The 26619-nt window shown below is 43.2% G+C and overlaps 1 protein-coding gene across 5 annotated transcripts in view; it reads left to right on the top strand.

Annotated features, from left to right (window-relative positions):
* The window catches only part of hdac4 (histone deacetylase 4), a 197475-nt gene that overhangs the window by 122713 nt on the left and 48143 nt on the right, over positions 1–26619 (top strand). For all 5 annotated transcript variants that reach the window (XM_053627354.1, XM_053627353.1, XM_053627352.1 and 2 more), the window contains 7 exons: positions 4787–4907; positions 7927–8045; positions 19944–20072; positions 20228–20340; positions 20866–20982; positions 21489–21693; positions 25511–25704. In XM_053627354.1, coding sequence (XP_053483329.1) covers positions 4787–4907; positions 7927–8045; positions 19944–20072; positions 20228–20340; positions 20866–20982; positions 21489–21693; positions 25511–25704 — 998 coding nt within the window. The remainder of the gene's footprint in view (positions 1–4786; positions 4908–7926; positions 8046–19943; positions 20073–20227; positions 20341–20865; positions 20983–21488; positions 21694–25510; positions 25705–26619) is intronic.

The following is a 26619-nucleotide window of genomic DNA, read 5'->3' as shown; positions in this document are numbered from 1 at the left end:
ATCTTATTTTATTCCATGGACATTCAAAAGAATGTAGTAAAAAATGTCCAACGTGGGCCGAGTGAAAGCAGTTTAAAGTCTGCATTCATAGTAGCACTGTTTTGAATGCTGTCAAGTATGTACTTTATTTTACTGCTTCCTCTCTGGATTTCTTTTTTGATTACAAGTACAGTCTGGAATGGAGCGATTTCTTTTCATGTACAAGAAAAGCATTTTGCATGCCAGCGCTCAGTAGTCCTTGTGGTGTGTGTACTTGAGTGCAGCAGCCAAAGAGATTCATACATGTGTATGACTAGAAGAGAAAAATGAAACTATAACATATTACTGGATCTCAAAGCAGAGGTTGATGAGGTTGTGTTTGTTTTATTTTTTTTGTTTTTCTCTTGCTGATAACGAGACCGATCTCAGCAGCCTCTGATTTGGGTTTCAGTGTGTATTCGTCACTTTAATTCCCATCCTCGTCACAGCTGTAGTGCGAACCCAAGAATCCTCTGAGCCGTGTGTCAGTGAAAGTCCCAGTGTAGCCTCCAGGTCCCAGTGAGGCACTGAGATTACAAAGCACACTCCTCCTCACTACTCCTACTGCTGATCACTCGCTTTCTGCCACCTGAGATTTTGCTCACCTGATGCTGGCTGCGAGTGTGTGTTGCCTGTGGCGGAAGTTTGTGGGTTGGTGAGTGGGTGTGTGAAGCTGGCAGAGGTCTCTGGAGGCTTGTTTGCAGGTGATGGGGAAAGGTGGTAATTGTAGCGAGAGCTGTGAGAAGGCACGCTTCCTTTAAAGAGAGAAATAAGCACCCAGCTTTGTTTAACTGAGACTGTCTCTGCGGTATTGTTCTGTGAATTCGCTCTCTTTTAGAGAGACATTAAAGAGGAGACACCTTAAGCCTAGTTCACACTACACGATTTTAAGCCCGATTTACAAGTCACCGAGCTCACAGACAAAAACCCTTTGGTCGGCGGCAACTCTGCGAACAATCGCCAATCGGCAGTCGATTGCTGTGTGAATTACTCAACGACACGTCACCGAGACATCGGCGATGCTGCACAGATATTTGGCATGCTAAATATTTGGAGCTGTCGGGCAACTACACATCCTGTGGTGTAAAGAGCTCGGCGGTGGGGTCAGTGGTAGCTCAGTGGTTAAGACGTTCAGGATGGTCGTGAATTCAAATCCCAGTACTGCCAAGCTGCCACTATTGGGCCCTTGAGCAAGGCCCTTAACCCTCAAATTCTCAGTTGTATATATTCGAGAAATGTAAGTCGCTCTGGATAAGGGCGTCTGCCAAATGCCATTAACGTAATGTGAAATGTGTCGTCGCTGGCAGTGATGAGCTATGAGCTACGAGACGAGAGAGCAAGGCATGGGGTGAGGTCACTGTCTGGAAGGGAAACCCACAAAACTTTCTGCCGATGCTGAACGTCGTGTAGTGTGAACAGCAGAGCGATCTCCCAACGCTGAAAGTCGTGTAGTGTGAACTTAGTATTACTCAAAAACCACTGAGGTGCCTTCCTGACGGAAACTGCGCTGCGCTTTACTGATCGCTGTAGAGGAAGGGGTTAGTGTCTTCAGCGATTTTTAAGGGAACTTAAATTTTTGGTTTATTTGCATTATCTGTATTTCATGATACTCAGAAAAAAGGAAGGACATGTATAGAAAATTATACTGGATTATACCCAGAAGAAGACGTTTCCTCATCATGTTGTCTCAGGGAGCTTTCTTTTCCTCCGTCGCACTGACGTGCACAATTTGTATCCAGATCTACAGGCGGATTTCGGTAAAGCTGCTGTCTGACGATGTTTATTGTTAAAAGCATTCGACAAATCAGATGAGTTTGAAACTGGTTCGGACATCAGTTGCCAGTAATGTCTGAAATGTCTACACTGATCAGCCATGACGTTAAAACCACTGAACGGTGACGTGAAGAACATTGATTATCTTGTTAAAATGGCACCTGTCAAAGGGTGGGATATGTTAGGCAGCAAGTGAACAGTCAGTTCTCGAGGTTGAAGTGTTGAAAGCAGGAAAAATGGCTGAGCGTAAGTATCTGAGTCACTTTGACAAGGGCCAAATAGTGATGGCTAGAAAACTGGGTCAGGGCGTCTCCAAAACCTCAGGACTTGTGGGGTGTTCCCAGTATGGAGGGGTTAGTACCTACCGAAAGTGGTCCAAAAAATGACAACCAGTGAACTGGTGACAGGGTCACGGGCGCCCAAGGCTCATTGATGTGTGTGGGGAGTGAAGGCTAGCTCATCTGGTCTGATCCCACAGAGGAGCTACTGTAGCACAGAACGCTGAAAAAGTTCATGCTGGCTATGATAGAAAGGTGTCGGAACACACAGTGCATCACAACTGGCTGCGTATGGGACATCAGGATGCACTATGGGAAGAAGACAAGCCAGTGTAGGAAGTGTGTTGCTCTGGGCAGTGTTTTGCTGGGAAATGTTGGGTCCTTGCATTCCTGTGGTTGTTACTTTGACGTACCACCTACCTAAACATTGTTACAGACCAAGTACACCCCTTCATGGCAGTGGTATTCCCTAATGTCTGTGGCCTCTTTCAGCAGCCCTGCCACACTGCAAAAATTGTTCAGAAATGGTTTGAAGAACATGACAAAGAATTCAAGGTGTTCACTTGGCCTCCAAATTCCCCAGATCTCAATCCGATCGAGCATCTGTGGGATGTGGGATGAGGCCCCACCTACTATAGCAACTTACAGGACTTAAAGGATCCGCTGCTAACGTCTTGGTGCCAGATACCACAGCACACCGCCACAGGTCTTGTGGAGTCCATGCCTCGACGGGTCAGAGCTGTTTTAGTGGCACAAGTGGAACTTACTGTACACGATATTAGGCAGGTGGTTTTAATGTTATGGCTGATCGGCATATATTAATGCACTTGATCTAATATGTTATCGTTTCTATATTAAAAACCTAAACGTGGACTCGTATGTCAGACAACCACACAAACAGATTAAAAACCATTTATACAACACTTCGTTGTAGCCCACTAATTTGATTGGACGAGTGGTGTTCCAAGATTGCCTATATTTCGTATAGCTGCACTGGGACTTTTCGCTGTGTGCATCACTTGACTGTACAAATGTTACAAATCAACCGGAGCTGCCTTTCCAGCTAGCTGACGTACTATAAAGTGAGTCTAGCTTCTTCGGGATCGTTTCCTCTAGCGGAACAAAGATAAAGAAAACTTTAGGACATACTGGGTCTAAAATATGACACTCAATATTAATTTCTGGTTTATAAAACTGTTGTATAAAAGCAGTATCACTCTCGCGATCTCACTCAATATTCTGCGGGCTCGTGCCTACAGCCGAATCACAGCCGTGCTGTTATTCAATATAACTGCGCCTTGCTTAAATATAATTGTTGACTTGAAGTTTTCTGTAAGGACATGTTTAAGTTGCATTTTTGGAAGGATCTCCAATCTCCTGTCCGCGCGTTATAATGACAATCATAGGTAAAGCTGTACCTTAACGTTCCGACACAGGAAAGGGATAGTAACTGTAGCAGCCGATTCCATCATGGTGCATCATTCGTATTATAGAGTGATCATGTGCACTTGCTGTTTTGGTGAAAAAAGGCTACACTTCATTCATCTTCAAATGGAAAATGTTTTGCCAGTCATCACCCGTGCGTTTCAGTGAGGTTGTAATGATGCTGTGTTCTAAACACTTCCGCCAAGAGGTTTATTACAGGGCCATGCTTTCACGTTAACGTCACCAGATGAGGACCACAGTGCTTCATTATGTAGCTCTATAGAGAACCATGAGACACCTTATCCACCCATGCTGCATGCAAACAAAATGGCTCTTGCATTGCACCATCAAATATCCAAAGTGATTATTTTTTGTATTTTTTATTTTTTTTTTAATCATACAAGTCAAACTTGACTTCACAACGTCGTCACCGCGCACATGAAATACAGATGAATAGCAGTTATTTCATGAATACTGAGATTGGCATGTTTTTATAACCGAGTCTGAGCATGGGAAAAGTGATTATTTAAGCTAATGATTTTCCTGGCAGTAGCTGTTGTAGTTTGTATATGAGTCAGTGGAGGTATTTAGCACTGAGAACACACTTTGGGCGCTTTGGAGATGGGTGTATATGCAAAAATATTAAAACTAGAGATGCATTGATAGTGATATTGATAAGGGTATTGTTCCATGTATCAATATTATATCGTTACCATGCTCATTTACTCATACTTGTAAAAATAAATAAATGCTCCAATAGCAACAATCAAAACAAAGCAGACTTCAAACTGTGGTCTGTGAAAATATCAAGAGGATGAACTACACCATCTTCCTATAATTAAAGTAACCTGATAAAACATCTTAACTACAGGGTGTCCCAAAGTCTCCATACATAGAGGACTATTTACGCCAGCACCACGTCGGTTGTGCCTCCGTCGGTGGATGGTCCGCAACACTTCCTGTCTTTTTGAATTTGTTAATGAGTTTGGCAACAGTGCCGTGTGTGATGTGCCCGCCATGTTTCCTGTCAAAGTCCATCGCAACCTTGCGACAGCTTCCTGATCCAGCCATGAGAATGATTTCAATACGTTCTTCTTTTGTCAAAGACGTTCTTAAAGCCTGTTTGTAAAAGAAATAATAAAATCTAATAATGTAATGAAAATTGTTGGAAGACATTTTGCTCAAAAGTGTTCATTTCTCCTATATACGGAGACTTTTGGGACACCCTGTATAAACGTGGCATTAGTGTAGTAGGTGGGGCCTGTTAATGAGCAGTGCTCTGTGATTGGCAGGTGCGGTGGCGAGCACAGAGGTGAAGATGCGCCTTCAGGAGTTTGTGCTGAATAAGAAGAAAGCTCTGGCCCAGAGAAGCCTCAACCACTGCATGCCCAACGACCCACGCTACTCATACTGGTAAGTTTTTTTTAAAAAAAAATAAATAAAAACCCCACACATTTAGTTAATTTCCACACCTTCACTCAGAAATCACACATAAGGCAAACTACGAAATGTGAATGTTTTCTAAGGGAGTGAGAGCCAGCGTGATTTACAGGAATAAGACCCGGGACATGGGTAAACATAGACCTGACTGAAGTTTCTGTCTACTTATTGACTTTTTTATCAGTCAAACCTCAGCAGTTAGAGATAAAAAAAAAAAAAGAGGGGGGGGGGGTCTGGATTGTTACGATATTTGTAAAGGATTTGAGGAGCAAAGTGAAAGATAACAGGAACTTTCATTTTAGCAGCAGGTTCTAAAAAAAAAAAAGTGCACACCAATTCACACTCGTTATCTCTCAGGTTCAGATAAAGTGCGAGGAGAGAGCGAGTGATTGTGCACGGAATGAATATTAGCATACTGGAGCCCTTTTTCTTTTTCCCTGAACGTGCTTCTGGGAGCGGGAAGATAAATTCCCTACACACAGTGTGAACAAGAATCAAGGCCGTAGTGTTGCTTCCGAATTGTCTCATGCATGCAGCAGTGCCGTTTCCCATTTTCTTCGCATCACATACTGAAATAGTCCATTTGGCTTTCTTCATAATAGGAGCGTATCAATAAAACATTGTTTACTATCTCACCTTCACAGCTAGATCAACACTGACGGCTTAATAAAGAGAGCCTGCAGCGAAAGCCGAATGTTTTATTGATCAAAACATTTATTCTCACTTGTTTAAAAACGCCAATCAGTTCTTCTAATTGTAGCAGGTTCCAGAAGCTCATAACTCACACGGCTAAACACGCAGCTTATTTTTTCAGATGATGGGAAAGCAGGCAAAGTGAGTAGGTTGGGTTGGGTGTGTGCCAGATTGCCTGCCTTGGCACTGAAAACAGCCGTTTTGTGAATGTTGTAGCTGAGGTTTGCGCTGCTATGCGGCATAAAGCTTGCGTCTGTGAAGGTGTTGGTGTAAAATGGTGTGCGTGTTTATCATTTTTGGTGCATATTTATCATTTTCAGCATGTCTTAGAAGTGTATCAGTGGCTGTGTTTACATGCACATCAAATTCCGTTTAAAGTTTAATTTCGGGTTTCCGCAATATTCCGATTATGATGTTTATATGCGTACAGGCATCGGAATGTTCCTGTTAACATGGTGGTTGTAAGTATGCCTGAGTTGCCATTCCTAAATACCTAGCCTACAGCATAGCATCTGTGAGCACCCACAATTCCTTGTGGACTGAGCATTCAGTGGATTTTCTGACTAAGGTGTTTATATGCATCAATCTTCCGATTAAAACGGGCATATTCCAGGGGTGGGAATCAGAATATTGTCTTAATCTGAATCAGGCAATCGGATTGCGGCATTACATGACTCGACGCTAATTAGACTATTGCTAAATCCCGCTTAATATCTGCATACTGATGTGCATGTAAATGTAGCCTTATGTTAGGTGCGCAACTTCCTAACAGTCAGTACGTTTACACAGACAACAATAATCCAATATTAGCCTAATATTGACCTGATTAAGACAATACTCTGATTAAGAAACTAGCATGTAAACAGCAATTTTTTTATTACCTTAATCTGCATTTTTGCGACAGGACACGTACACACACAGCAGTGCTCAACTGTTTGGCGGCAAACAAGAGAGCACAGCTGCGTCCCAAGCCGCACACTTACCTGCTATATAGTAGGTGAAATACATGTATCTCGGCTACTATATAGTAGGTAAGTACGTGGTTTGGGACGCAGCCCACAGCTTCAAGCAGTCATCTATTTGCACGTATAGCATGACAAATAATTAACTGCACTTGAAGCTTTCGTAAAATTAAAAATAAAAACACCCAAAACTGTATTCAGTACCATAACGAAGACCAACTGTATGTCGATACGTGAAATTCTGGAGGGAACGTCGGACGGCGTGGCGTGGGGACGTAATGACGTGTGCCGTTAATTGATCTATGTTCTATAACATTTAAAACAGGAACATGAAAGGAATATTTTAAAAGCAACTCATGTAAACATCTTAATCAGGATATTGTCTTATTCAGAATAAGGTCAATAATTAGATTGCAGCTGTCCTTGTAAACGTAGTCATTTAGTCAAGTGGGTAAGTGTGTGTTTTGCAGTACAATGAAATAACAAAAACTATTTCACAATGTTTTGTGCATTTCTTTCTATGTTGTACAATTTCTGTAAGATGTGAATCTGAATAATAGTGTATGCTAGGCACTGTGTATCAAAGCTCCATTAGCCTGCAAAATCCAGTGTCCTTGACAAAGAAAAGTTGATCATTTATTTGTTTTGCCAGTGTGGTTTGTGATTTTTTTTTTTTTTTTTTTTTTTTTTTTTTGAGGTTTTTCTTTTTTTGTGTGTTTTTCAAAATTGGGTACAGATGGTGTCGGTGTGCTCACGGGAACTTTACTTTTTGCTTCTATTGTTTTGCTGTCTTGTGCATTTTGAGCGAGATGCTGTGTTTTCAAGTGGTGTATCAAACCCATAGCCGAGAAGTGTTTGGTCTTTGTGCTCCCTCTTTATATTTTATATGGAAACTTGTCCAATACACTTCAGAGAAACAGTAAAATATTGAGCTGCCACTACTGTTTGAACACAGTGGAAAAAAAATGAATAAAATAAAATAACAAGTCTTAAATACCCATGTGTTAAAAGCATTTGCCATTTTTCTGAAGTGAAGCTTGGATACATTTACAGCATTTGGATTTGTAACCTGTGTTGGGGATGAAATAATATTATTTCGAGAAGATGAAAGGGTGTCTTTTGGATGAATTTATGATGTTTCAGGCTGTCTGGCTGAATTAAGTGATGTTGACTCTTTGGGTTTTGGTTGAACTTCCCGTTTGGTTCGGAGCTCTAGTCAGAGAAATAATGGCCGGGGTTTAATCAGGGCTGTGGGATTCAGAAGAAAAAAAAATCCCGACAGTATGTTAGAGAGAGCTTTAAATAGCCTTCAATTTTCATGTTTGTGTTTTCTACAGGAAAACCCAGCACAGTTCACTGGATCAGAGTTCTCCTCCTCAGACAGGGATGTCCACTTACAACCACCCAGTGCTGGGACTCTACGATTCCAAAAACGACTTTCCACTCCGCAAGACAGGTAACATAACTTCCTGTTCTATGATTAACGATGAACGAAGATTCCTCGAATACACTCATAACTCGCTTATCTTTATTTAGCCACATCCTGATTCTGAATCAGGACCAGACATTTAAAAACAACTTGATCTATGTCTCACTTCCCACACACTGATCCTCACAACTGATAACCTTCACTGTCCTTGTGAAGTTTACTGCTAGAAGACGAATTCTCACCATTTCTATTTCTGTCCAGAGCACACAGTATGAAGCTTTCAGTCTTGGTCTGCATGTAAGCATGAATCCAAACAAACTGAAGTAATGATGTGATGTGAATGTGAATCAGTGTAAGGAGCCAGAGCCATATCTCCCTGATTCTCGCCTGGTGTCCCACTGAAGCTAAGCAGGGTTTAGCCTGGCCAGTACCTGGATGGGAGAAAACCATCCTGGGTAAAACCAAGGTTGCTGCTGGAAGTGGTATTAGTGAGGCCAGCAGGGGGCGCTCACCCTGTGGTCTGTGTGGGGTCTAATGCCCCAGTATAGTGACGGGGCCACTATACTGTAAAAACAGCACGGTCTTCCGGGGATGAGATGTTAAACTGAGGTCCTGACTCTCTGTGGTCATTCAAAATCCCAGGACACTTCTCTCTCATGGCCCCCTAATAATCTCCATCCCTGAATTTGTTCCATCAATCTCTGCTCTCCATTAATAGCTGGTTTGTGCTGGGCGTTCTGGTGCACTATGACTGCCGCCGCATCATCCAGGTGGATGCTACACACTAGTGGTGGTTGAGGAGATCCCCCCCCATACTATGTAAAGTGCTTTGAGTGTAACTATAGCTAAGTAAGGAGGCTTGTGGTGAGGTGCTGGACTCAGCCAGTGGAAACTCTGTCTTTATCCTAGCTGTCTGGTAACACACAACTCTGCTATGATGACAGGCCCTGCCATCAATCCCAGAAGGCAGAGCGACCCTTTTCATCACTTGGAGTTTAAATCAGGGGAGGCAAACAGCCAGCAGTGAGCACATGAGCCTGAAAGGAATGTTCTCTCTGTCGTTCTTTTCTGTCTGTCTCTGCTAAGCCTGCCATCAACCTCCCGAATTAGTACCTTACCTTCAACTGATGACATGGGTGGAGGAGGTGCACTCCAGAGAGATGGGTCTTTCGCTTACCTGAGACTTTTTTTTTTGGATATTGGCAGCATATGGACTGCTCAGATCTCTCACATCACAGCTCACGTAACTCTCAGTCTGAGAGCTGAGAGAAACGCATGTTTTCTGCAAGAGAAATAACATACAGTGGACTACTACTCACGCTTTGTCTTGTGCTCAAAACCACAAAAAGACCAAAAGAATAATAAAAGACCACTGATCACAAGCGGACAGCGGTAAATACACGTGAACTGGGTCAAGTGCGTTTTGTGACCTGAGCAATCGACCCACTTGAGGAAGTGGTCAGAGATACACATGGCCACATTGTAGCGTGTACAGCAGTGCATCCGCCAACATCATCAAAGGACCAGGGTTGCCAGGTCTGCGGTTTTCTTGCTGAGATGGTTTACCTTTGAATTGCGTACAGGTTTGCTGCATCATGAAATTTGATATGTTGCCAACATACATTAAAAAAATCAAGTGTGAATGGCTGTCAGTTCCACTTTAGCAATCTTCTTGTGACTGGATCATCGAAGATGGTCAACAAGGCCTAACTCTGATCTGCCTTGGGAATTTCTTTCTTTCTTCAGATGAGTGATGCTTCTAGTGTGATATATGTTGACTTATATATGTTACTTGGACACGACTATCAGAATCTTGCCAGTATCTTACTGGCTAAGCACAACTATGAGTACAAGAGACAAGTCCATGCACTAGTCCAACGAAGAAAAATGTCACTTTTAGACACAGCAGCACTACTTAACTAATTTTCTGGAGGTAATATAACAGTCCCTGACGATGACCGAATGCCATAAACGGTCTCCAGGTTGTTGCACCATTTCCCAATTCTCCTCCTTCTACCTTTCAAGCAAAACAGCTGTGCTTGGTTGATTACATATTCAGTCAGATGGCTTCTTCCTGTGAATTGGTGGTTATTGGTCACGTTGACTCTCTATTTATAGTTGGATGTCTGGCTGTGTTGTGCAATAGAAGGTTTTTGTGACTGATGTCTGTGGCTTTTACCCAGTTCTTCTGTTACGCTCAGCCCAAGCTTCTGCAGACATATGCGGTTGAGGAAGTGACTTTGGTAGGCACTGCACCGTGATGTCTGCCAGCAACTAAGCATTATTACGAATGAACCGGTGAGTAAGGCAGATCAGTGCTCTACACGAGGCCCGGAGAGAGTGCAGTTGGAGCCTGAGGTCCTAAGCTGCTCCCCTCAGCAGGAGAGCTGCACTTAAGGGCCTTCCCTTTGCACGCTCACCTTAGGCTGCCTGAGATTAGGCCACTGCTCTCATTAATCATGCTGGAAATGGACCTGTCAGAGTACTGCAGTGCAGCTGGGCCCAGGCTCCTTGCACACTCGCAGTCCCCTGAGACACCAGAGCAATTACAGCAAGGCTGGGAAGGGGATGTTACAGCTGCAATATGCCCATCACCGGACGAGAGCGAGAGTGTGGGTGGATCTACTTCCATAGAGCAGCATATTTCAGGGCACAGTATCACTGAATCTGGACTCTGGATTTCCTGACCTCAAAATTGGATTCCTTGGCACTTTATCGTTACACTGTGTGTTCATTTAGAAGCACACATTTCTCCAAAAATATTTTAAAGGGAAAATGCCAGCATTTTCCCAAACTAATTTCAGTGAACCATGTTTGTAGAGTATCTGCAGTTACCCCTAGATGGAACTTGAGCAAGTCTAAGGGCTGAACTGCCACTGAACAGTCAAAATATGAGGCTGCATAAGGCAAATTTAAGTGTAATAGAGTGTCTAACCAAAATGGTTTCTATGTCATTTTATTTTGAACAATGGAGCAATGCGTTAATTCATGCATCTTCAGTAAGTTTTGGTCAGGGTTACGCTGGATCTGGGGAATACTGAGGGTGCGGCAGGAATACACCCTGAATGGGACACCAGGCCATTGCAGAGCATCATGCACACACAGAGACTCATTCACACCTAGGGCCAATTTAATACTGCCAGTTCACCTATAGGCATTTTTGGGAGGTGGGAGGAAAACAGAGAACCCAGAAGAAACCCATGCAAACATTAAATGAAGCTCGGGATTGTACAGGTTCCTGGAGCTGTGCGTTGGCAGTGCTACCTGCTGCACCATCGAGCCGCCCCTAGAGCAATACATTTTCAAATTAATTCTCATTATTTACACTTTCCTGATGGTTTGGTGCTATTGGATTCCTTCTTAAAAATGACTCCAATTTCTGAAAGGACAAATTATACAGATTTCCAGCTTCAATAATTCACGGAAGTATTCCACAAAAACACAATAAAAATGATTTTAACCTCCTTAAAACTGCCCTTAAACGTCTGTTATACATGGGATTTAAGTGAAGAGGTTTTCTATTCATTTCATAATGCTGGTCTTGAAATTCTGGAGTAATCACATACACACTACACTGGGTAGATAGAGATTAGTTTGGAAGATTCTACTTTAAAACAGTTTCTTCTTCTTTTCCTTTTTTTTGGAGGTATCTGCAGTTATATTTCCCAAATGAGTTTTGGGACACGCCTTCAGGTAAAAAAACTTTTTTTTTTTTTTTTTTTTTTTTTTTTTTTTTAGAGGGGAAAGAATCTAAACCTCAAGTCAAGCGTTCCTTTGTATGGTCGCAGTTCTTCACTTTGTGGCGAGGCACGTCTGAGTGTTGATTCCAGCTCTCCCGCTGTAGATAAACCTCAGTTTGCTCTGGCTGCTGCGGTGCATTCCTGGGGCTGGGTAGAGCGGTCCGTCTCCTGTCACAGTAGCTCCATGTCCTCCTCTTTTCCCATCAGAAAGCAGTGGCTCGGCTTTTTTTTTCTTTTCATATACAGCTCCTTCAGTTTTACACAAGCCTTTCACCTCTCTGATTAGCGATAGTGCAGAGAATATGTGTCCTCCTCTGTTCCGATTCATGATTTGGCTTTTTGTTGTCTTTTCCCCCCCTTCTTCTCTCATGACGCACGAGGGGTGAATGAGGGTGGAAACGAGCTGCTGGAGTGCTCTTGTGTCTTCGTCCATTCATTCGTTCGTGCTTGCGGAGCTGTGTATAGGGCACTCTTATTCAGGAAGAGAGAACACAGCCTTTGTGTGCCAGCTGACATGAGGGTCACAGATTTGATATTTCCATTGGTCAGGTCCTTTTGCTGCCCTCATTTAATGACACTGTTCAACTGTATGCGATCAATTCAAGTCCAGCTTTTCCCACAGGATGTGAAATGAGACTATTGGATGGAAAAAGTGGCACGTGGGAACATTTTTCTAGACTTTTAGAAACAATATTAATCTCGATCTTAGATTAGCATGAAATTAACATACATTAATAAAATAATTTCATTACTCTTTTTTGGAGTAGTGTAGAATGTCTACAGCAAGGATGTCAAACTTACAGCCTTTGGGCTGATAAAGTTTCTAATCCGGACCACCAAATACATTTACAAACCAAAAAAATCATTTTGTGAGCAGTAACTGAACTGAAAGAATAAAAAAAAAAGTGCTAGTGTTTGTTATTCTTGAGGAATGAATGCGAGGCTATAAACACAGCTTGTGCTAATGAAATGTAAATGTTGATTAGAAAGCTAAAAATGTGACACTGTGACCATGTCTTTCCAAAAGAACAAATTTAGTGGTTTCATAGCAACTTTTATTGTTTTTGTTTGGTTTTTTTTCAATTTTATTTAATTTTTTTATTTGTATCTTTCAGAGTCCACATTTAAAAGGAGTTATTGTGGTCTATTTTTTGGTCCAGCCTGCTTGACATTGGACTAAGTATAATGTGGCCCGTTACCTAAAATGGGTTTGACACCCCAGGTCTATAGTAATATCTGAGATCTTTTGTTAGGCGTGCAGTAGGAAGCCATTATTATTCCAGCAGCCTGCCTCCCAGTTATAATGAAGTACCATTCACATTTTTGTTGACATGGTGATTTTCATTTGGAGCAGACCATCTAGCATCATGCAAAAACTGCAGCAATCTGGAAGGAATCAGGCTGAGGCACTAAAGCAGTTAGTCCCCACAGCCTGAAGGCTGTAGTTTGGGCCTTAATGTTCATTAAACATGGCACAGTGGGGGACAGACCTGCTGGAGCCATACCACATGTCACTCCACTGTCAAAGACGCCGAACAGGAAAACGTCAAGTACCTGCTACAACTATGATGTATTTCCTATTTCTTTCAGTCAGTTGGCTGCAGAGTACACATAGAACATGTAGATGCAGCTTGACTTGTATATTGCCGGTTGAGTGAACTGAAAGAAGCACTGACTCACATAACTATGAAGCCAGCACTGAAGCAATACCTATTTTATTACCTAACAAAATCTATTTTATTAAACATTGAAATATCTTCCAGTTTATACCACAGTGGCACTGAATTCTTGGTTCTGATTGGTCAGAAGATGCTACTTCATCACCGTGTCAACTCTCTGATCCCACCTTTGGTTACTGCATGCAACCTTGGGGTAACCATGGACCATCAACATTGCTAATCTGACACGCTCATGCTGTTGTCAGCATCAGAAGGATTCGTCCATTTCTATCCACACAGGCCACTCGGGTGCTGGTTCAGTATCTTGTCGTTTAGAGACTGGACTACTGCAGCTCGCTCCTGGCAGGTCTGCTTCCGAGTGCCATTTGACCGCCGCAACTGATCCAGAATCCAGCTGTTGAACTGGTTCTCACCCCCCCCCCGCCCCCCCGTTGCTACGCTCCCTCCACTGGCTTCCTGTAGCTGCCTGCATCATATTAAAAAAAACTGATGCTTGCCTATAACTATAAAAACAGATGGACCAGCACCCACTTACTTCAAAGTACTTATCACACCCCACACTGCATCACACTGGATCACACTCCCTCCGATCCTCCAGCACTGTTCGACTGGTCCCACCATCTCTCAGGGTACACGGAAGGCATGCATCAAGACGGCTTCTCTTTTCCAGTACCTAGGTGGTAGAATGAACTTCCGATAGATGTCCGAACAGCTGAGTCACAAACACCTACCTCTTTCTAAAGTACTTAAATTAGCACTTTTCATTTAAAAAAAAAAAAAAAAAAGTGGTCTGTACGTTTTTCTTACTATAGTACCTTCCCAACAGAGTTTTTATACTGATGATATTCTTAATCTCTGACCTAGTGAACCAGTATCAGAATGTATTTACTGATAGAGACTTCAAAGCGCTTCTGTAACTCGCTGTGGATAAGGGCGTCTGCCAAATGCTGTAAATGTAATTCATGTTCTATAACCACAGCTCTGACAGTAGCTCCCGTTGCAAGGCAAATCACAGGTTTATATTAATATACTTCCATCAATCCATCAATTTTCTGTTCCACTTGTCCTACACAGGGTTGCAGGGAGCCTATCCCAGGGGACTCGGGGCACAAGGCTGGGCACATCCCAGATGCGCTTGTTCTAATACGTTATCATCTTTATAGTAACAGCTTGCACAGGGAGTGCAATGGTGGACGTTCGACATAATCTAAGACCAATAATAAATGGATTTAAATTGTGCTATTTAACAAAGTAGAATGTATAATATGTTTTCTGTGAGTAGACATTTCTCTAAAATTTATGGAAGGAGTCTCCAGTGTCAGCATTTTGTAACAGTCAGTTTTCCACCACTTGAAAGTCTTCAGGATTTATTAGTAGATTATTATGTTCGAGAGCGGGAGCGGTAATAGTAAACCTGCTTGGTGCTGGGTGCCATCACACCTATACCTGCATGCCCTATCGTGTGTTTTTTTTTTTTTTTTGGCGTAGACATTTTAAAAACGAAGAGGTTATAATTTCTACATACCGGTCCAACTGCAGTGCAGATTGTGTTATTGATGATTCCTTTTTTTGCCATTTACTGAGCAGGCAATGCTACAGGCAGAAAACAGAAACATGCCATTTCCCCACCACTCTTTTTCAAATCAGAACCCTTCTCAATCAGTCAGTTAATGTTATGCCTCAGAAACACGTCATGTTCTGGAGATCAGTATGCTTTGTGTCCTAATCAAGGAAGTTAGCAGCTGTAATTACTGTTCTCTGCAGCCTCATGACTGTATGTGCAGCACTTCTTTTGCAAAATGAATTTTGAAGGCAAATACATCAGTTGCCTTTGTTTTGCCCAACCCCATTAGAAACCGTATAAGAATATTCAGTGGCAGTGTTTCTGCTGAAACGTCTTTAATCAGAACCTGATGGACTCTTTCTCAGGCACATCTCGGTGTCCTCTAGAGAAGTCTGATGCTCAACATTTCCACGTATTTGTTTAGCGAATGGAGCCATAACGGTGCCCTCAGTGCTGCTCAGGACAGTACTCATTCCTCACATGGTACATTGTGTGCTCTCCTCCCTTATATTAGACCATGAACAACTCTCTGAGCTCATTCACCTGATTCAAGCTCTTTGTAACAGCGCTAAGCGCGTATTAAATGGATCCCGTTCTGCCACACTCGACTGGTGACTTGCCATAGTTGGCATAGTCACTGCGTGTCCTTGATGGCACTTAAACTCCCTTGCAGAGCTTTTCTCATCAGCCTTCATCAAGCTTTATAGTGCAGGGGGGAATGGCTTTCCTCGCCTCTCCTTCTGCTCTCTCTTTTTTTATCAGTTGCTTTCCTCAGCCGTGTCTGGTGCATATGCAGAACGATACTCCCTTTCCCCGATGTACCAGGGTGCCTTCATTATGCCCGTATGGAGATCAGTAGACCCCCTAGACTAGAGGAACTCATTATCTCAAAGTACTAGTTACTGTAGTTATTCATCAGTGTGCAAAAGGTTTTTTTTTTAGCTTCTGATGAACTGTGATGTGGAGTTAATGAGTGTTAAAACTCAGAGATTGATTAACGTGAGAAGTCTGTCATTCCCACATCTTGTTGAGCTTATACTGGACCGGATACTGAAGAGATGATCCATGAACAATTCAGCATCGCTTCCCTCATTATTTTAATTCCCGTTTATTTAGGCACCTGTGCCAAAATGCAAGGCACCCATCAACAGTTGGGTTCCTAATGTTCTTGTTTTATGGCCCTGTGAAGAACCCAATCCATTGCGTTCCGCACTCAGTTGCTCCAACTCATTTCAACTGTGCACACGCGAGTCTTTAATCTGATCTTACCAATGAGACGAACATCAACGAGGCTACTACAACTATTCTCCTGGTAATGTTTTTGCAATTGCCTTCTCAGAATTCAGTGTCTACCCAGGGTGCACACAGATAACCATCTTTCATGCAACTGAGATCTCTTTAGTGTCTGATTAGTAACCCGTTTTATGCATTCTAATCAGCACACTTACAGGAGGCCATGCTGAGCTGTACGTCTCTGTTTTCTATTGTTATTACTACAGGAGGTCAAAATCAGCCTGGCTTTGAAATTTAACATCACTTTTAATTTCTCTCTTTCTTGCTCTCCCATGTTATCTACGCACAATATTGGCAAGAAGCTAGACACAGGGAGCCCAGATGGTGTGTGTTTGAGATGTACTCCCATGCGGCGTTACTTTGTCTTTTTATGAGAGAATGTTATAGGCTAATCCATACAGAAGCACATTTCTCGTAACAAAAGCGTCCCTGTGTAGAACGACAGCATGAGGTGAAGTAAGGTCTACAGCTGTAAATCCTTTCTTATTACGGTTTGGGATCTGATGTTGGCTGAACAGACTGCAGTGTTCTCACTGGTTTAATATCCGCAAGCTCTTGTAGTACATGGGCAATGTTCGGCATTTTGTGTGAATTTCAGTGTAATTTAGTCTTGTTTTCATAGCAGGTAATAACATTCCTTGGATATCTGCAATATTCCAGTAATAAGCCCCATGATGCCTTGTGCAGGATACATGCAAAAAAAAAAAACAAGTGTAACAAACATGATAAATGCTAATTCAACATATATCACCCCTTCTCTCTTGAAAGTGCGGCAGGATGAGGATATAAGAAAGGACTATTTTTAGTTTATGTATTGGGGGTGTAGAGGGGATGGGTGGATTGTTATCAACCCAAAAAGCTTGGAAACATATCAGTAAAGTCAGACAGCTTCTGATAAAGGACCTAGGTAATTGCATTTATTTGAAAGCAGATGTTGAGACTTGCTACAGCTGTAAGAATCTGTCCTATTGAGCTTGTGTGGTTACTGCATGGCACTTGTATTATTTCTATGAGGCGGCTGTGGCTCAGGTGGTAGAGCGGGTTGTCCACGAATCGTAGGGTTGGCAGCCCACGTGATTCCCGGCCCACGTGAGTCAACATACCGAAGTGTCCTTGGGCAAGACACTGAAACCCAAGTTGCTCCCGATGGCAAGTTAGCACCTTGCGTGGCAGCTCTGCTACCATTGGTGTGTGTGTGTGTGTGAATGGGGTGAATGAGACAGTGTAAACCACTTTGGATAAAAGCACTATATAAGTGCAGACCATTTACCATTATTCTGTCAATTAAACTGAACGGAGCCCTGGATTATACCTGGTGCCACACTACAATAAACTTCCTAACTCCGAGGCTGTGTCTTGCCAAGGTTTCATGCTGAAACTTGATGTATTGGTTCTCTTAAGACAGTGATTTTTGAGGAGTTTATAATAATATACTTGTTTCAGGAAATCCGCAGAGCCATTTTCTGACTGAGGTCTCCCTGATGGTGCAACAAATAAGCATCCACCCTGTTGTTGAGAGATCCCAAGTTCAAATCCCAATGGTGCCACATCCATTTGTCCAGGAGAGAGTAATTGTAACTTAGAGAGAGTAGAAGTAACTTGCTCTCTGGGTGGAACGGATGGTGTTAGTCTCTAACTTGTCAGTCAGAGCGACACAAGGCACTGAGTCATGGGTATCTGTGATCTCATGTATGCCAAAGAGGGCAGATAGTGCTTTCCTTGAGTGTTATGCTGCCCTCTGATGCAGCAGTTTGAAAAGATGTGGTGGCTGGCTTCGGGTGTCTTGTAGGAAGCATGGGCTCATCTTCACCCTCCCTAGTTAGTAGCTATAGAGCTAGCTAGTGGGTGGGAATTGGCACATGACCAAATTAGGTGAAAATGGGGGGAAAGAAAAAAATAACTATCTAGCTTGCCTGCATTTCTTGAAATACACAATATTTGAAAAAAAAAAAATCATAGGTACTGTAGTTTCTATAGATGAACAGTAGCCATTGCCCATCACCTGCTAATGTGCATAACTTGATAAAGTAAGCATATATGTAAAATGTGTACATGTTTGCTCTCAGCAGATATCAGACAGCTTTAGCAAATATGAGTGCTCATGTAAAAACACTTTTACAAAGTCTGCGAGTCCAAGGGTGACCCTGTGTCTGTTTCTATTGCTGATCTTCAAGCCTCACTTCTGCCACGTTACCACTTTTCTGGAGTGTGTGTGGGGGGGGGCTGTCCCCAGGACCTTGGCCTCATGGTAGCCCTCATTCATTCCAATTACAGCTGGCGATACCTTGCTGCTGGCTGCCAGCCATGGCTACACAATAGCCCACTCTATTACAATTAATATCCCACCGCAAAAAAAATAATCAAACATGACCACCTCTTGGTACTTGATTATTCCAAATGTATTTTCTAATTATTGCTTTTTAGTCTTCATCTAAAATTATTATAGGAGATTCTAGGTGTTCTAGGAGATGTTTGTAAACTTGTATGTGAGAACTTTATCAGATACACTGATTTTGATAACCGAATCCACGTCATGTCCTTCCTGCATCTGCTATTCTGTTGTTCATAATGATTACTTCAATGGTGCTACTTAGGGAACATTTCCAAACTTTGGCTATCCTCAAATATCCTTCTGGTGTGACCTTAACTACTCATTTAGCTTGGGTAAGAAAGGCTAGTTTCTTGCCATCCGTGCACTTGCTAGAGACTTCACTTATAAGAAGGCAAAGGGCAAAGCTTAATTCAGTCTTTGGCAGCTGTGTTCCTCATCTTTGACTAATGCATGGTCTTAATAGCAGGATGCACTACATTCTTTAACAAAGATGTCTGGGAATGGTCCTGCCTCTTACAAGAAGTGCCACCCTCATGTTCACCTAGTTTGCTAATCGCAACCACAAGACCAGCTATTTAATACTGAGTGCTCTTTGGAAAGTACTTCAAGTTATGTAACCTGGAAGTTTTAGATAAGTGCAATAAGACAGGTTTATCTATGGTCTAACTTAGTGTTTCTAAATGGACTTGAGCGATGGGAAGACGGTGCTTATGGTCATCTTTTCAGTGGCTACTGACCGCACTTAATGTTGACCAAAACCCACCGGGCTTTGAACACCATTAATGATCTCTAGATGCACTCATTATTGGCCAGAGGATATTTGACACATGGTCACATGCTAATCACGGGTCATTAGGGTTGGTCTACTAAATGAGAGGAGTTGGAGACAGGGGGACAAGCGGTTGAAATGCCAATGGTCAAGTGGATGGTGTGTGGGAAAACACTTATTTCCGGGATCATTGCTTCTTGCTCAAGTTAGTATGGTCAAGTGCACACTCCCAAATAACAGCACTGCAGTCTCAACAGTTCATGAAGACTCTTTGAAACCAATGCTGGTTCTTTTCAGATTCCACTTGACTTGATTAACCTTGGTGAAGTGTTGCTCAAAATGTTGCTGTGTTAAAGATTAACTTTAAACCTAATGTGAAGTGTGTGTGTGTGTGTGCTTTTGATTTGATATTACCTTGTTAACGTGATATCTTTTGTAAACACTGGGTAGGAGATTACTATCGGATTATGTGTAGGAAAGAGAGAAGGATTTGAGCGTGATTCGACAGGCTGCAATGTGAACACAGTGTGTGTTTGGGCTCCCCGCAGCGTCAGAGCCGAATCTGAAGCTGCGCTCCAGGCTGAAGCAGAAGGTGACGGAGCGACGGAGCAGCCCGCTGCTGCGGAGGAGGGACGGACCCGTAACCACGGCCAAGAAACGCTCTCTGGATGTGACCGGTGAGTGGCTCAATAACAAAACCCACAAACGAGAGAGACTCTTCGAGACCTGTTAGACTGGGTTAGATACAGCAGTTATGCATTACTGATTAGACCTTGTGTCCATCTACTTTATTTATTTATTTATTTATTTATTTATTTATTTATTTTTACAGAATCAGCTTGTAACAGTGCACCCGGTTCTGGCCCGAGCTCACCCAACAACAGCTCCAACAACATCACTAACGAGAACGGCATCACCAGCTCAATCTCCAACAGTCCAGTAGAGGTACAGCTTACATTTCACGTTACACTTCAGCCTCGGCTCACAACGTAAATCAGCGATTGCTTGTTTCTTCAGGTTTAACCATGACTTCAGTGTCTAAATATATTATGTAGTGGTATATTTATTCATTCATCAGAAATGTACTTCTGTTTCTATTCAGCTTTTAAAAGATGAGCAGTTGATTAAGGTATAATCTTGCTTTGTGTTGACTATTTATACACTGGAAGGAACATGGGTTCATAAACTACACAGTGAATGGAAAAAACTGTTTCCTGTTGGTTTAAAATGAGTGTACTAAAACCTTTTTTGTTGGCAGTTTCACTAAATAAGTGGGACAAAATAAATATAGACATGATCCAGCAGCCATGTTGCTGCTTTACATAGCACTAAAGTGCTGAGATTGTGCTGTGTGTGTATGCGTGTATGTTTTTACACCACCACACAGAGCCGTTAGTTATGATCACAGCGTTTATTTATTTGTGTGTGCGTGCGTGTGTGTATGTGTGTGTGTGTGTTGCTCTTTTCCAGACTTCCCTGGCACATCGTCTTGCCAGCAGAGAGGGTCCTGTTAGCCAGCTGTCTCTGTACACATCCCCCTCCCTCCCAAACATCACTCTGGGCTTGCCAGCCACCGGCTCCACCACTGTGAGTGGCCCCATCTCACTTTCACACTCTCTTTCTCTCACTCTCTCACATGCACGTCTTTCTCACTCTGTCTATCTTTAGCTCAATGCCGTGTCTATATTGCTTCGTATGCTTTCTCTCCGCCCTCTCTGTCTCTCTGACGTATTTTTCCCCTATTCTCTGCCCCTGGGTTTGCCACCGATGGGTCATTGAGATGAACGGTCCACATAGAAGGCTCCTGTCTAGACCGTCAGTGTGCTGTATGTGGCTTTTCAGCGCCACTACCATTTCAGAAAGGGCCCATTGAGACACAATGACTGACCGCTGCTTGCTGACGCAAGCTCCGGCCCCCCCAAAATACAGATCTAAGACTCTTATTGATTTTGAGAGAGAAACAGTCTCTGTTCCTTGACTTTTTTTTTTTTTTTGGAACTTTGATATGTTCCTTTCATTTCTTTTGTGTTCACACACTGGCTGCTCATCTTCTGCACTGTTTGCTTTTGTGTCTCGTCGATGTCTTTCACCAGGTGGCATCTGGCCAGCAGGAGGGTGAGCGGCTGGCGATAGCAGGCCTGCAGCCCGGATTACCCATAACCACTCCATTCATCGCAGGAGCCCACCTTCCCTCATATCTGGCTGCCTCTGCCATGGAGCGAGAAGGAGGCTCGGCCCACAACCCTCTGCTGCAGCACATGGCCCTGCTGGAGCAGTCACAGAATCCCCTGGTTTCAGGTACATGTTTTACTTTAAGGCTAGGGTTATACTTACTTTTAACTATGCATATGTATGATGGCTTCCACATCAGTTATGTGCATCTGAAAAATGAATACAACATGCACATGATGCTGTACCAACACATTATTGGGGGTGGGGTATATGACCTGAATTTATGTAATGCCTGCAGCGGATAGAGGACTAACATGTTTTCTTGAATTTCCTTATTCCAGTTAGTGTTTTTGATTTTAAAACCTTTCCTAGCCTTGAAACCTACAGTCCGTAGATTTTGCATACCAATATTCAGGATCTTCTAGATACTAATGAATGTAAGGTCACGGTTTTTTATTTTGTTCAAAATGAGAACAAAAAGGATGTGACTTGAAAATTGCTAACTGCACCTCAAAAATGTCTCAAATAAAATCAAATAAAAACATTCAGGGTTGTTACTTTTATATCAGAAATAGAGCACACGATCTACTTTTGTTTTTTAATACGCTGATAAAACTATTTTCAAGCAACAAAATGGTCGAAATGAATTGTTTCAATTTCATCACAGTGACTAGATTTAAAAACTCGTGTGTGATTTTTGGCAGAAACAGAAGAGCAATGTTACGTAAAGTACATCAGTAATATGAAGCTTGGATCTGCTGGTTTTTGGGAACGTTCTTGGTTGGTAAATGTGCAGGCTACACCCTAAAGCAGATCGAATCCTGCTCAATGGTTAAGCAGCTCGGTTTAGTAAATAAAGTGGAGGCTTAGTGCAGTGTCAAGCTTATACTCTCACAGCTAGATGTACGTCTTCGCTCTAAGCGCTACTTTATGAACATTATCCCTTACAAATTGCCATCAATTTGTGCTGATTGGCTCTGAGGAAGCTTTATTTTAATGAAATTAGTCATAGACAATGTTAATTAGCCTCCCGCTGAGCTCCACATGACAGCAGCAGGCAGGTCGATACTTCTGCCCAGCCGACAGAGAGATTTTTCGTCGATGTCGTCGACTCTGTGCTCACGCTGACGGGCTCCTGTATCACAACTGTCTGTGCTGCGCTCTTCTCCTCCACCTCATCTCATCTGTTCAAGAGATTATTGAAATCAGTGCGCAGGAAGCACACAGGACAGAGACACTGCAGAGAGGGTGAAGAGTGTTGATTGTTCTTTACCACAGAGGAGCACCGTTACACAATGCCACTTAGGAGCAGTCAAGAGGAGTCATCTCAGTTTCACAGCCACATCACACAGACTGGCTTTGTTCATTATTGAATGTTGAATATACATACTGTCTGATATGATGTGTTTGGTCACTGATCCCGATTTGCTACACTGATAACGATCTGTCACTTACTTAAAGCATTAAACATCAGCCTTTGCATGTTTATTCCGAGAAGAGGACGGGTTCCCTTCCTCATGCAGACTTGTTTTCACATCTGGTTCGCTCATTTGCGATCTAAATCTACATCCAGATTTCTGTCAAGCTGCACTGTGGCAATGCCTATTGTTAAACCCAGCACAAATCAAATGTTATTCAGTTGAATTGAATTAAATAACAACTCTGAAATCACATAATCTGGTGCTCTAAGTAGATCTGTAAGCTTTTGTCTCATCGTTCTGATCCCGACGCTTCCAGAGGCATCCAAGGGAGCATGATTGCACGTTACAAATAAACTGTGTTCACACATGACAAAAAAAAAAAAACAATCGCTGCCAGTAATTAGGGCCTCCTATAGCTTTACAATATGTTTAGCTGTTGTTCAAAAGACAGTGCGTTCGTTAAAGCAGTTTCCTTTCATGACATTTAAGGAGATATTGGCGTTCAATGATGATTCTCTGGAACCTTGATAACAGATTTATCTGGCTCTTGAATCTCAACAATGCCACAGTCTGGCCACGAGCAGGATTAGCTGTGCTGTCTGGGTGGGAGGACCATGCTCTCTCTCTTTTTTTTCTTTTTTTTTTTCTTTTCTTTTTCACTTGTCAATCAGAGCAACACTAGCCAGTTGTGGCCTTCTTTGAGCTCTAGTATGTGGAAGAGGGCAAATAGCACTTTCCTCTGAGTGTGTTATTCTGCATATGATGCGTGCATGTGGTTGGCTGGCATCCCATGTCCCAGAGGAGCACGTGTTAACCTTCACCCTCCCGGATGGCAGCTGTCGGAGGATAGCCGGCAGTTGGAAGGGAATTGGCAGAAGACCAAATTTTGGATAAAATGGGGACACTTCTACAGGTGGCTGTGACTCAGTTGGTAGAGTGGGTTGTCCACTAATCGTAGGGGTGGTGGTTCGATTCCCGGCCCACGTGACTCCACGTGCCGAAGTGTCCTTGGGCAAGACACTGAACCCCAAGTTGCTTCTGATGGCAAGTTAGCGCCTTGCATGGCAGCTCTGCTACTGTTGGGGTGTGTGTGTGTGTGTGAATGGGTGAATGAGACACAGTGTAAACGCTTTGGAGAAAAGCGCTATATAAGTGCAGACCATTCTAAAACAAAGCCTATATTTATCTGTTGAGTTGAAATGCATAGCTAAAGCTCACCATCCTCTCTCTTTCTATTTTAGTTGGCTCAGGGGTTGAAAGAGTGTGATGCATGTCAGCTTATTCAGGAATATTACATTTCAGTGCATTTTCTTTCAAGTACTAAATAGTGGATGGATGGCTGGATGGATTGTTTGATGAGAGGATGGATGGATGAACGTGAGGACTGATGAGAGGATGGATTGATTGATGAGAAGATGGATGGGAGGATGGATTGATGGAGGGATGGATGAGAGGATGGGTGGAGGGATGGAAGAGAAGATGAGAGGGTGGAGGGATGAAGAGAAGATGAGAGGATGGGCGGAAGGATGGAAGAGAAGATGAGAGGGTGGAGGGATGAAGAGAAGATGAGAGGATGGGTGGAAGGATGGAAGAGATGATGAGAGGGTGGAGGGATGAAGAGAAGATGAGAGGATGGGTGGAGGGATGGATGAGAGGATGGGTGGAGGGATGAAGAGAAGATGAGAGGGTGGAGGGATGAAGAGAAGATGAGAGGATGGGTGGAAGGATGGAAGAGAAGATGAGAGGGTGGAGGGATGAAGAGAAGATGAGAGGATGGGTGGAAGGATGGAAGAGAAGATGAGAGGATGGGTGGAAGGATGGAAGAGAAGATGAGAGGATGGGTGGAAGGATGGAAGAGAAGATGAGAGGGTGGAGGGATGAAGAGAAGATGAGAGGATGGGTGGAAGGATGGAAGAGAAGATGAGAGGATGGGTGGAAGGATGGAAGAGAAGATGAGAGGGTGGAGGGATGAAGAGAAGATGAGAGGATGGGTGGAGGGATGAAGAGAAGATGAGAGGGTGGAGGGATGAAGAGAAGATGAGAGGATGGGTGGAAGGATGGAAGAGAAGATGAGAGGATGGGTGGAAGGATGGAAGAGAAGATGAGAGGGTGGAGGGATGAAGAGAAGATGAGAGGATGGGTGGAAGGATGGAAGAGAAGATGAGAGGATGGGTGGAAGGATGGAAGAGAAGATGAGAGGATGGGTGGAGGGATGAAGAGAAGATGAGAGGGTGGAGGGATGAAGAGAAGATGAGAGGATGGGTGGAAGGATGGAAGAGAAGATGAGAGGATGGGTGGAAGGATGGAAGAGAAGATGAGAGGATGGGTGGAAGGAGGGAGCTATGAGAGGATGGGTGGATATGGGAGAGTATGGATGGATGAATAGATGGATGACAGAGTGGATGGGTGAGAGGATAGATGGATGGATGAATGAATGAGAGGATAGGATTATGGATAGATGAGATGACCCCATAATCCTTGGGTAGCAACTCAAAATATTGAGTGTATGTGTGTGTGTCCAGGTCTGAGCGGTCTGCCCCTGCAGTCACCCTCCATCCATAAACTGCGTCCTCACCGGCCGCTGGGCCGAACCCAGTCAGCGCCACTGCCCCAGAACACACAGGCCCTGCAGCAGCTCGTGGTCCAGCAGCAGCACCAGCAGTTCCTGGTCAAACAGAAGCAGCACTTCCAGCAGCAGCAGCTCCACATCAGCAAGGTACACACCCTCCATCTCTCTGTCCCTCCATCTGTTCTCTTACTTTCTCTCTTCCTCCCTTCCCTCCTTTCTGTTCTGTATCTCCATGTTGTTCACTTGTCACTATGGCAACCATGAGTGTCTGTGTATATGTGTGTGTGTACATGTATGTGTGTGTGAGGGTGTGGGTGTGTGTGAGCTGCGCTCTTAATGCAGTGTCATGAGATGAGTGTGGGCAAAGAGAATTACTCCAGTGAATGATGTTTTCCCCCCTCATTCTTTCTCCCTGTCTGTCTCCCTCTTCCTTTCTTTCTCTCTCTCATTCTCTCTCTCTTTCATTCTATCTCATTCTCTCTCTCTTATTCTGTCTCATTCACGCTCTCATTCTCTCTCACGCTCTCTCATTCACTCTCTCATTCTGTCTTTCTCTCATTCTCTTTCTCTCTCTTCTCTCCATTTTCTCTTCCTCTTTACCTTTCCCTGTTTCTCTCTCTCTCTCTCTTTCTTCCTCCCTAATCCTTTCATTCTGTCCCTGTCTTTTTCACTATCCTCCTCTCCCTCTTTCTTTCTGTAACTCTCTTCTCCTTTTCCATTATTCATCTCTTCCTGTCCCTCTCTTTATCTCTCTTTTCTCTCTTTTTCTCACTCCTTTTGCCATGCTGCTTTCCCTCTCCTTTACACTTACCATCTCCCCCCCCCCCACACTCCCTCTTTCGGTCACTCTCATCTCCTTTTTCCTTATTCATCTCTCCGTGTCTATCCCCCCTCCCCCCCACTCACTTGCTCTCAAATTCATGCATTTTAGATAATAAATATTGCTAGAGCATGAAGTAGACTAAAGGTGGAAAAAAAAATAATAATAGCCCCCTCCTCCCTGTGTTGTGTGTGTGTGTGTGTGTGTGTGTGTGTGTGTGTATGCCGTATGTCTGACGCAGT

Source organism: Ictalurus furcatus, chromosome 6 (assembly GCF_023375685.1).
Source record: "Ictalurus furcatus strain D&B chromosome 6, Billie_1.0, whole genome shotgun sequence".
Taxonomy (NCBI): Eukaryota; Metazoa; Chordata; class Actinopteri; order Siluriformes; family Ictaluridae; genus Ictalurus; species Ictalurus furcatus.
This window is presented reverse-complemented; position numbering and strand designations above follow the sequence as displayed.